Here is a 12,146-nt window from a genome sequence, read left to right as displayed (position 1 = left end):
TCAAGTACTATTCATCTACAGTATTTTCACAACAGCTTCCTTTTTTATCCTTTTAATAATCGAATAACATAAAAATAAAGTCATAAATGAAGTTGAAAACATCCTGAACACCCGGCAATGTGAAAAACTGAAGGCACGGAGCTTCTATTGCATAAAAGTGTTTTTCAGAAGGAAGATTCAGTCCACTTCCTCAATCTTTGTCTGGAACAAACAAATAAAAAATAAACTCTACCAGAACGGTTTAGTCCTTCATGCTCCATTAGGGAGGTTGTGACAGATTGCGTTTGGTGACGACGCTCTCAAACTGTTCTCTTGTCAGGAGATTCTCGGTTATGCTCTTGCTTTCCTCAAACTTTGGAAGGATGATGGCAATATATCCATCGGTAGACGGCTGTTCAGAGTTGATGACAAAAGAGGAACTGAAGCATTTCCAAAACATTTTGTTTCATAAAGTCTGAAAAAAGGCCTCAAATGTAAGGGTTATGTAAAACAAAAAAGCAGAACATGAATATTCAGCAGAAACATTCGCAGTATCAACTATAACCTTACAGGTTTCTATGCAACAAGATCTAAGGTTACTGATAACATGTAAAGAAATTAAGAATTTACCTTTTCTAGCAGGAGATTTGGGGTTTCTAAAATGTTCTCATTGACCTCCAGAAGACGTCCCCTTATGCAGCTGAAATAACAATAACCAAATGTATGCAGAAGGAATCAAACAGTAAATATGTTCAGAGGGAAAAAAGAGAAAGTCTAACCTGTAGATTGTGTACTCTGTCTCATCTGAGCAGGTTATCCTGCACAATGGTGCAAAATCTGTAAGAAACTGCGCCCCCTGTTGAAAGAAAGAGCAAACAATATTCCAGGAATTTGGGTAATAAAATCGTTTCTGTGCACATCAACCAAAAACATCCGAAGCTTCATGACTTTACCCGTTTGGACTTTCCAGATACTTTATTATTCAGACGACTGCAGCCATTACTGATCTGGTAATTGATGCTTTTGACTGTGCGTCCTTCCTGAAGGATCGGGTGGGTCTCTGCCAAGGTGACAACACACAACCTGCAATAGGAAAAGTGAATTTTCACGCATCTAAAAGCCCATTTGTCTATGCTATTTATTATTTTTTTTTACAGTATTATGGGCTAGGGACTATACTGTATTACAAGAATACTGGAATGAATAATTATAAGGGAAAGCTGGAATAAAAATGTAATGTATAATTAGATGTCAGTAGAAAAATGTAATTGCAGACTGATTTAAGAAAATAGAGGAAAACAGACAAATTAAAATAAGTTTATTAGATGCACATCATATATAGTCCTTGCTAAACAACTAATACCTCTTGAACATCTTCACATTCTTACACACAAGTTTTAATGTGATTTATTGATGGTTATAAATCAGGTTATAAGTTTAGGTTTGTCATCTGCCAGAAACTAATCCCCCCCCACTCCTTGTCTCAAGTCTTTTGCAGTCAATAATTTAGGATTACCCTGTATTTAGCACCATCCATCTTGCCAATCAACTTTGACCATCTTTCCTGTGCCACAGCATAATGATGCCAATTCCGCCATGTTCTAAGGTAGGGACGGTGTTCCCAAGGCGAAGTGCTCAGTTAGATTTCCACCATACATAGCTATTGGCAAGTGCAAGTTCAGTTTTAGCCTCATTTGATTGACTAGGTTCTTCCAAGAGTTTGCAGTGGTCCATACATTTGGCTTTTGCCAAACTGCAACCAGACCTACAGTATTCTAACTAGCTTTGTTCTTGCCAATCTTCTAAAAATGCCAGTTTGTAGAGTGCACAACTGATAGTTGTCCTGTCCATAGATTCACCCACGTAAGTGGCAGATCTCTTCAGAACCCCCAGAGTATCCACTGGCACCTTAGCTGCTTGTCTGACTAATACTGCCCTTATCCAGCCTCTAAAATTAGGTGGACAGCCATATCTTAACAGGTTTGCAGCTGGGTCCAACGCGTGGGATATAATTTTATAACTGAGCTCTGCTTTAAACCTCCTCACAACTCTGACCTGTCCTCGGTCTTCGTGATGCCGTATGTTCACTAATATTCTCCAACAGGTCTCGGAGGCCTTCACATAAGAGCCAGATTTATACTGACTTCACGAACTGCATTTACTATTTTGGTGACATCTGAAAGAAACTATTTGTACTGGATTTAATTTAGCAGTATTTTGGGAGTGGATGGGGCTCGATACAAACTCACGCCACAGTTTTAAGATTTTTGTGTTGTTGAAAACCATCTGTCATTTTGTTCAACTTCACATGATTGAACGTTTTTATGTTGGTGCATTATATACGATCTCAATGAAATACATAGAGCTCTGTGGTTGTAACGTGGGAAAACGAAAAAAGGTTTAAACGAGAGGAATACTTTTGCAGGGCACAGGAAACTTCATTACTAATTACATTCCATGTATTGCAAGAGGTCTGTTGTTATGCTATGAGTTTATGATTGATAATAATCACAAGTTGAGATATTGGAATAAATACATTCAAATACTTCTAATCATGCGATTACAATAGTTACCTGTTTGAATGTTGCAGGACGCAGTGATCCTCACACGGTTTGCCCTTCATATCTAAAAAAAAAATCAAAGGCAATCACTGAAAAAACAAAACAAAAAAAATCTGTTTATTCTTTGTTTAATATTATTCATATAGTTACCTGCTCTGTACCACCGTGTGAAATATCGGTCAATGACGGAGGGCGCTTCTCCGTCAGCGTTTTTCTTTTCCACGCAGTCCATCAAAAAAATTCAACTATCAATAAAAATAAAACGTGTACACGTTAGTTTCAGAAGTGCTTAGCTTTTTGGAAAGGTAACGGTGTGACACCCAAGTGGTCCGCCTTCTTAATGTATCCGAATGAAAGAAAACAGTTCCGTCCGGCGGTTTTTACTATGATTGGCTTAAATGATTAAAAAAAGAAAGAGAGTAGAGGACGAAATGAGCTAAATACGAATCAGTAAGATTCTTTTCATAAAAACAAAAATATTTGCTCACCTATCTGATGGGATCTTGGTACTTTTGAGGTGATTCATGTCTACTTGCTCTTCTCTCATGCCTCTAGTGGCCACACATCACTATTGCAGGACTCAATTTCTTTAAAAAGCGATAATTCATTAAATCAAAAACATTTTTTCATTTGTATTTGTTTCTAAGTATATCAAATGTTGGAATTGTGCCTTAAATCTCTGCACTGGTCTTTTCACGTATTTACGTTTCATTTTTGTTGTTCAAAATTAAGAAGTATATTGATTTTCGGCACATTATTATGATTATGATTATTATTAATTATTTTAATTTATGCATTTATTTTTGCCTATTTTATATTTTAAGTCAATTTATGTCGACACAATTATGAGATTATTTATTTATTTATTAACTCCTAAATTCGTTTTTATTGTTTTTCAAATCTGAAAATATGTCATTTACAGCCAGGGAAAATAAGTCAATAAAATAAAAAAGTGTTCCATAAGGATTATTTTTAATACTAGTTAAATATTGTGGATGTATAACATCCAAAATCTCAAAACCGTTATTTGCAAAGAAAATAATGTATTTTCGTATGCTCCAAGCATGTTTGCTTAGGTTCCTTCCTCATTCACCAAAAACATTATCCTATTTTACATAACAATTGATTTGATACATTCCTATAAGCTTCAGACCTTCTGGGAATCATTATTACAATATGACAAGGACCTGAATTATCACTTGTTTAAATAACCGGTCTTTTACATGGTCCCTTATGGCAAACCGTCATGCTCTATGGAGTTTCCACATCTCTGAAGTATTCAGTACACTGGCCACTAGATGGCAAAATGTTTCTAAAAGCGGACAACAAAATAGGTTTACTCAGCCTTTACCGTTTACTGAAGACCCCCTTAAACCTTAATGCTTGCGAGATGTTTACATAACGAACCAGGTGCATTTGATTTTATGTAAGCCAATCAAGGTTATGTTAAAAATGAAATCATCTCACAGGGAAAGTTTACAAATCTGTTCATTTCCCACAAGTTAGAGTATATTTCTTTCAACTTGGCTCTTCAGTCTATGTTGAATCTGCCAATCGGTGCATTGTGCAATACAGAGGTATTGGATAGATTGACGTGTGCAGAAATTAAAGAATGTTTTCTTTTCCTGGATCTTACGAATATAGCTCCTGAGGGATTCAAGGAAATAAAATAGCAGGCATATCTGGTATTATATGTTCCATTACCTTCACTCAGTGGACACTGTTGCCAGTATGAGGTGAATTAGTTGGTAATGACTTCATCTCAGTAGCATAATTGAAAGAAATCAAGCCCAGGAGCTATTTGGTTGATGCTTGTTCCGCACAATGAGTTTTCCGTGTACCCACTCGCCACTTCTAAATCTATGAAACTTTTTCTGTCCTGACCGATCCTGATGAGTTTTTCCATTACTCCTCCATCTGTGAAAGAGACCTCTGGCGTTCGCAATAAATTTCCACAATGAAGTGGAATGGACATAAACAGAGTCTGATCTGGACTAATGATGTGCAACACTGTCATAAACAATAAATACGACCATGCTCCATATAGTTTAAGAGCTTCATTGTAAATGTGTCCTATAGAACGTTATAACGTCATTAACGCTTGCTATTAAAGCACTCAACAAATATGTCATCGGGTTTTGTGTAATTCTAAATCACATTCAGTAAAAACCCACTATTTACTTTTTTTTCACATACCACTCCTGTTTTTGTTTGAACAAAATATTCCTCCCTTTTTTGCTTACCTCCAGGATTCACTGGCCATGACACAGATGTGCAGAGTGGCTCCAGCTGCACAGGCTTCAGTGAATGATTGTGTGTTCAGGATGCACACATAGCTCCACGTCAGCTACTGCAAAAGAAGGCTGCAAATCCTCCCCAGTCTCCCGTCCGTCTGCTTGGCTCCAGCAGTCCGTCTCTTCACATGGACGCCTTCCAGCGTCATTCTTTGAATTGGTCTTCGTGGTTCAGGACATTATGGTATGAGATAATTGAAGCACTGGCCAATAAAGTAGCTAGTGTTTGTGTGTTTTTGAGGCCAATATAGGACTATAGGAATGAAAATTAACATATTAATGTGTTTTGTCGTTTTGTCACCTTACAACCACAAACGTCTGCGTAATCTAGTGGCATTTTGTGTGATAGACTAACACAAAGCAGTTCATAATTGTGAAGAGGAACAAAAATAAAATTTGGTTTTCAACGTTTTAACAAAAATCAGTGAGAAGTAAAACAGTTGATGGTTGCAATCAGTCTGACAAACATGATCTGGAGGAGCTGTATATAGTAAAATGCTAAAAAAAAACAAAAAAAAAACTATATAAGTTTTAAAGCAAATGGCCAGAGCTGTTTTTGCCTTTTAAATAATGGTACAATTGTAATCAAAAATAGCAGACCAATAAATAGTGAATTTTCACAGTAGGATTTAATTAAAACACTAAATAAATATTCCACATAGTAACATGCAGGTCACTGATGTCAGGTTTTTGTTTCAAGTTATCCAGAAATGTATGCAGTTTTCTGGCATTCAGCTTAGGCATATTATTACAGCCATACAAAATAAAAGTGAAAATCACAGAAGCACAAATGAGAATAAAAACACAGAGAAAAAAAACAAATGACGTAGAGCAAATGAGAAGTTGGCTTGTTGGAAGAGTATACTTTATTCAGTTTAATTATAATTTACAACAAAATAACCACACTAGTCAAAAAACTGACCATGGCATTTTAGCAACTTTTTTATTTGATTTAACAGTCCCCTTATGAGATTTACAGGTTATCAATTGGAGGACTTTGCAAATAGTAGCTTTGTTATAAATAATAAGGCTAATGGTTAGAAATGTAAAACTTTCTTTCTATATTTGTGTCTTTCCATGAAGATATTATTCTCTAGGGTCACTGTGCAAAAAAAACTAATTAGCACATTTTTAGGACAACATATTTAAGTGACATATTTCATGACATATCAAATAGTCTGTTTTACTTAACTGAAACTTATACTGGTTCTATTGAACAGTTTAAATGTTATGTCTGCAGAGCAGTTTTATCACTCTGATAAGGTCGCTTTCAGTACAGCTCTGACAGATATTAAGCAGCTTGGAGGTCAATCAAAAGCTTGCAATCCATCACATCAGAGCTTTTCTGTTTTTTCTAGCCTTTCTGTAAAGGCAGGAAAGGCCAGACAATGAAAAACCTGCATTCTTTTGTAAAAGGATTTTTGTGGACAGTCCCTTTTTGAACCTCTTTAAAAACTCATAAACGTTTAATGGCCTAGAGAAAGCCTGGAGAAATGCTGCTCAAATGTCAGCTTAAAGAACAAAGGCTTTTTTCACCCATGTTTGATGCCCTTTCTGTCCTATCTGACATGTGAAAGATGAAAGGAAGCAGTCTCAGCAGGTACGTTTTAACCACCTACTTGCAGTTTAGGGCCCAGCTAAACTCTGAATTGCTGATCATTTTTCGTCTGTGTTGTTTTCAGTTTCATCAATCACATGTTACTCTGCCTGGAAAATCAGGAGAAAAAGGGGGTTCAGGGTTAAAAGTAATGGTATTGAAGATAGAAAATTTTCATTATCTGTATTATCATGCAACATTTTAGACATTTTGACATTGGCTCTGCAGTAACTTCCAAGATAGTTAAAAAGCAGAAATTTAAAATTTTCTCTCTCTCTCTCTCTCTCTCTCCAAGATAGAAAGAGAGAGAGGCATCAAAACTAGGCATCAAAACTACGAATTAACACATGTGGAATTATATACCGCCTCAGGAGGGGGAAGCAGTGCTTCGCCAACACTGTTTACAGTGGGGGTGGGGAGCTGCTGACCTCGACTGGGGACATTATCGGGCGGTGGAAGGAGTACTTCAAGGATCTCCTCAATCCTGCCATCACGCATTCCCTGGTGGAAACAGAGGCTGGGGACTCGGGGTTGGACTCTTTCATCACCCGGGCTGAGGTCACCGAGGTGGTTAAAAGCTCCGCGGTGGCAGGGCTTCGGGGTTGGATGAGATCCGCCCTGAGTACCTCAAGTCTTTGGATGTTGTGGGGCTGTCATGGTTGACACACCTCTTCAACATTGCGTGGCGGACGAGCACAGTGACTTTGGATTAGCAGACTGGGGTGGTGGTCCCCCTACATAAGAAGGGTGACCGGGGGATCACACTCCTCAGCCTCCCTGGTAAGGCTTACGCCAGGGTATTGGAGAGAAGAGTCCGGCCGATAGTTGAACCCCGGCTTCAGGAGGAGCAGTGTGGTTTTCGTCCCGGCTGTGGAACACTGGACCAGCTCTATTCCCTCTACAGGGTACTCGAGGGTTCATGGGAGTTTGCCCAACCGGTCCACATGTGTTTTGTGGACCTGGAGAAAGCATTCAACTTTGTCCCTCGTGATGCCCTGTGGGGGGTGCTCCAGGAGTATGGAATCGGGGGCCCTTTACCAGGGGCCATCCGGTCTCTGTACAAGCGGAGCAGGAGTTTGGTTCGCATTGCCGGCACTAAGTCGGACCTGTTCCTGGTGCATGTTGGACTCCGGCAGGGCTGCCCTTTGTCACCAGTCCTGTTCATAACTTTTATGGACAGGATTTCTAGACGCAGCCAAGGGCCAGAGGGGGTCTGGTTTGGGGACCAGAGGATTTTGTCTCCTCTTTTTGCAGATGACGTGGTCCTGCTGGCCCCCTCCAGCAAAAAGACCTACAGCATGCGCTGGGGCGGTTCGCAGCCAAGTGTGAAGCTGCTGGGATGAGAATCAGCTCCTCCAAGTCCGAGGCCATGGTTCTCGACCGGAAAAGGGTGGCTTGTCCTCTTCAGGTTGGAGGGGAGTTCCTACCTCAAGTGGAGGAGTTTAAGTATCTCGGGGTCTTGTTCACGAGTGAGGGAAGAATGGAGTGGGAGATCGACAAACGGATCGGTGCAGCTGCCGCAGTAATGGGGGCACTGTGCCGGTCCATTGGGGTGAAGAGAGAGCTGAGCCGAAAAGCGAAACTCTCGATTTACCGGTTGGTCTACGTTCCTACCCTCACCTATGGCCATGAACTTTGGGTCATGACCGAAAGAACGAGATCCCGGATACAAGCGGCTGAAATGAGCTTCCTCCATAGGGTTGCCGGGCACACCCTTAGAGATAGGGCGAAGAGCTCAGCCATCTGGGAGGGTCTCGGAGTAGAGCCGCTGCTCCTCCACATCGAGAGGAGCCAGTTGAGGTGGCTCAGGCATCTATACCGGATGCCTCCTGGACGCCTTCCTCGGGAGGTGTTCCAGGCACATCCCACCAGGAGGAGGCCCAGGGGACGACCCAGGAGATGCTGGAGGGACTATGTCTCTCGGCTGGCCTGGGAATGCCTTGGGCTCCCCCCGGAGAAGCTGGAGGAGGTGTCTGGGGAGAGGGATGTCTGGGTGTCTCTGCTGAGTCTGCTGCCCCCACGAACCGGTCCCGGATAAAGCGGAAGATGACGAGAACGAGTACGAGCACGAGAATTATATACAGAACAAAAAAGTGTGAAACAACTGAAAATATGTTTTATATTCTAGGTTCTTCAAAGTAGCCACCTTTTGCTTTGATTACTGCTCCGCACACTCTTGGCATTCTGTTGATGAGCTTCAAGAGGTAGTCACCTGAAATGGTTTTCACTACACAGGTGTGCCCTGTCAGGTTTAATAAGTGGGATTTCAAGCCTTAAAAATGGGGTTGGGACCATCAGTTGTGTTGTGCAGGAGGTGGATACAGTACACAGCTGATAGTCCTACTGAATAGACTGTTAGAATTTGTATTATGGCAAGAAAAAATCAGCTAAGGAAAGAAAAACGAGTGGCCATCATTACTTTAAGAAATGAAGGTCAGTCAGTCCGAACAATTGGGAAAAATTTGAAAGTGTCCCCAAGTGCAGTCGCAAAAGCCATCAAGCGCTACAAAGAAACTGGCTCACATGAGGACCGCCCCAGGAAAGGAAGACCAAGAGTCACCTCTGCTGCGGACAATAAGTTCATCCGAGTCACCAGCCTCAGAAATCTCTGCTATGAATCAGAAAAAGGCGGACCCAAGATTCAGCCAGACACAGTATGAAAGTTTAAAAGGTTTATTCAGCCACAGGAAAACGTCACACAGGAAACACTCCTCACAGCTTCCAGGAATCACTGAGGCAGAAAGAGGGATTAGTGACTTGTAGTCTCTCCAGATTTTGCAGGGATCAGAAAAGCCACTAACCTGCTTTTGTCTTGAGTGGAACTTGAAACCCAGAGGGGAAACCTCAGTGGGCGGAAGGCGGTGATCCACAGCACAGGTAAGAAGTGACTCCAGGCTGAATAATCCGAGGGCTAGGCTGGCTCAATAATCCAAGGACAGAAACAGGGTCAACGATAGGAACAAGAGGCGTCAGGTAAGGGGCAGGTAGAGGCATAAACCAGATGCAGGAAACAAGGTCAACAACCAAAATCCAAACAGTCCGACAGTGAGCAGGCAGAGGCATAAATCCAAAAACCAAGGCAAGGTCAAGAACAATGATCAGACAGGAAGGAACGCTGGATATCTACTCACACGATGGCTTTCAAAAATCTGGCACCGTCTGCTTGTCAGAGTCAGTATATATATATCAGGGAAGACACAGGTGCTTGGTATTCCACAGATTGCACTACACTGCAGCAGCCACCAGGTGCATCTAATCTGCTGATTGCAGCCAGGGAGACAGGGTAGAGCAGACGTGCCAGAATCATAACAATCGCAACTTAACAGCAGCTCAGAGAGAGAGAACAGGTCAATGCCACACAGAGTTCTAGCAGCAGACACATCTCTAGAACAACTGTTAAGAGGAGACTGTGTGAATCAGGCCTTCATGGCAAAATAGCTACTTGGAAACTACTGCTGAGGACAGGCAACAAGCAGAAGAGACTTGTTTGGGCTAAAGAACACAAGGAATGGACATTAGACCAGTGGAAATCTGTGCTTTGGTCTGATAAACCCAAGTTTGAGTTCTTTGGTTCCAACCACCGTGTCTTTGAGGGGCGCAGAAAAGGTGAACGGATGGACTCTACATGCCTGGTTCCCACCGTGAAGCATGGAGGAGGAGGTGTGATGGTGTGGGGGTGCTTTGCTGGTAACACTGTTGGGGATTTATTCAAAATTGAAGGCATACTGAACCAGAATGGCTAGCACAGCATCTTGCAGCGGCATGCTATTCCATCTGGTTTGCGTTTAGTTGGACCATCATTTATTTTTCAACAGGACAATGACCCCAAACACACCTCCAGGCTGTGTAAGGGCTATTTGACCAAGAAGGAGAGTGATGGGTGCTGCGCCAGATGACCTGGCCTCCACAGTCACTGGACCTGAACCCAATCGAGATGGTTTGGGGTGAGCTGGACCGCAGAGTGAAGGCAAAAGGGCCAACAAGTGCTAAGCATCTCTGAGAACTCCTTCAAAACTTTTGGAAAACCATTTCAGGTGACTTCCTTTTGAAGCTCATCAACAGAATGCCAAGAGTGTACGGAGCAGTAATCAAAGCAAAAGGTGGCTACTTTAAGAACCTAGAATATAAGACATATTTTCAGTTGTTTCACATTTGTTTGATCAGTATATAATTCCACATGTGTTAATTCATAGTTTTGATGCCTCCAGTGTGAAGCTACAATATTCATAGTCATGAAAATAAAGAAAACTCTTTGAATGAGAAAGTGTGTCCAAACATTTGGTCTGTACTGTATATATATATATATATATATATATATATATATATACAGGGGTTGGACAATAAAACTGAAACACCTGGTTTTAGACCACAGTAATTTATTAGTATGGTGTAGGGCCTCCTTTTGCGGCCAATACAGCATCAATTCGTCTTGGGAATGACATATACAAGTCCTGCACAGTGGTCAGAGGGATTTTAAGCCATTCTTCTTGCAGGATAGAGGCCAGGTCACTACGTGATACTGGTGGAGGTAAACGTTTCCTGACTCGCTCCTCCAAAACACCCCAAAGTGGCTCAATAATATTTAGATCTGGTGACTGTGCAGGCCATGGGAGATGTTCAACTTCACTTTCATGTTCATCAAACCAATATTTCACCAGTCTTGCTGTGTGTATTGGTGCATTGTCATCCTGATACACGGCACCACCTTCAGGATACAATGTTTGAACCATTGGATGCACATGGTCCTCAAGAATGGTTCGGTAGTCCTTGGCAGTGACGTGCCCATCTAGCACAGGTATTGGGCCAAGGGAATGCTATGATATGGCAGCCCAAACCATCACTGATCCACCCCCATGCTTCACTCTGGGCATGCAACAGTATGGGTGGTATGCTTCTTTGGGGCTTCTCCACACCGTAATTCTCCCAGATGTGGGGAAAACAGTAAAGGTGGACTCATCAGAGAACAATACATGTTTCACATTGTCCACAGCCCAAGATTTGCAATCCTTGCACCATTGAAACCGACGTTTGGCATTGGCATGAGTGACCAAAGGTTTGGCTATAGCAGCCCGGCCGGGTATATTGACCCTGTGGAGCTCCCGACGGACAGTTCTGGTGGAAACAGGAGAGTTTAATTCTGCCGTGATTTGGGCAGCCGTGGTTTTATGTTTTTTGGATACAATCCAGGTTAGCACCCGAACATCCCTTTCAGACAACTTCCTCTTGCGTCCACAGTTAATCCTGTTGGATGTGGTTCGTCCTTCTTGGTGGTATGCTGACATTACCCTGGATACCGTGGCTCTTGATACATCACAAAGACTTGCTGTCTTGGTCACAGATGCACCAGCAAGACATGCACCAACAATTTGTCCTCTTTTGAACTCTGGTATGTCATCCATAATGTTGTGCGCATTTCAATATTTTGAGCTAAACTGTGCTCTTACCCTGCTAATTGAACATTCACACTCTGCTGTTACTGGTGCAATGTGCAATCAATGAAGACTGGCTACCAGGCTGGTCCAATTTAGCCATGAAACCTCCCACACAAATTCCTGATGTGACATCTTCACGCTGGCCAAATTGTGAGTCCACATCCATGTTTCACCACCATCTAAGTGGTCCATCACTCCATTCAATCAGCCACTGTGAGAGCTAGTTAACACAACCTTGGGAAGTCAGTTGTCCAAAATGTTTTTGATTTTTAATTCAGCAAAT

At 41.8% G+C, this 12,146-nt stretch overlaps 1 protein-coding gene across 2 annotated transcripts; it reads right to left on the bottom strand.

Moving 5' to 3' along the window:
• Nucleotides 1-36: 36 nt before the first annotated feature.
• On the bottom strand, nt 37-4,930 carry abitram (actin binding transcription modulator). Of its 2 annotated transcripts, XM_047383845.1 has the most exons (8): nt 4,784-4,930; nt 3,029-3,127; nt 2,691-2,785; nt 2,553-2,604; nt 933-1,062; nt 759-835; nt 610-679; nt 37-391 (listed from the first exon to the last, which is right to left on the bottom strand). In XM_047383845.1, exons 3-8 carry the CDS (start codon nt 2,770-2,772, stop codon nt 260-262), a joined length of 543 nt encoding a protein of 180 aa, XP_047239801.1. In that variant the 5' UTR covers nt 2,773-2,785; nt 3,029-3,127; nt 4,784-4,930; the 3' UTR covers nt 37-259. The 2 variants fall into 2 exon arrangements, with proteins under 2 accessions (XP_047239801.1, XP_047239800.1); XM_047383844.1 differs by lacking the exon at nt 3,029-3,127 and having other exon boundaries at nt 4,784-4,916.
• Between the last annotated feature and the right edge of the window lie 7,216 nt (nt 4,931-12,146).

The sequence above is a fragment of the Girardinichthys multiradiatus genome, chromosome 13, assembly GCF_021462225.1.
Source record: "Girardinichthys multiradiatus isolate DD_20200921_A chromosome 13, DD_fGirMul_XY1, whole genome shotgun sequence".
Lineage (NCBI taxonomy): Eukaryota > Metazoa > Chordata > Actinopteri > Cyprinodontiformes > Goodeidae > Girardinichthys > Girardinichthys multiradiatus.
This window is presented reverse-complemented; position numbering and strand designations above follow the sequence as displayed.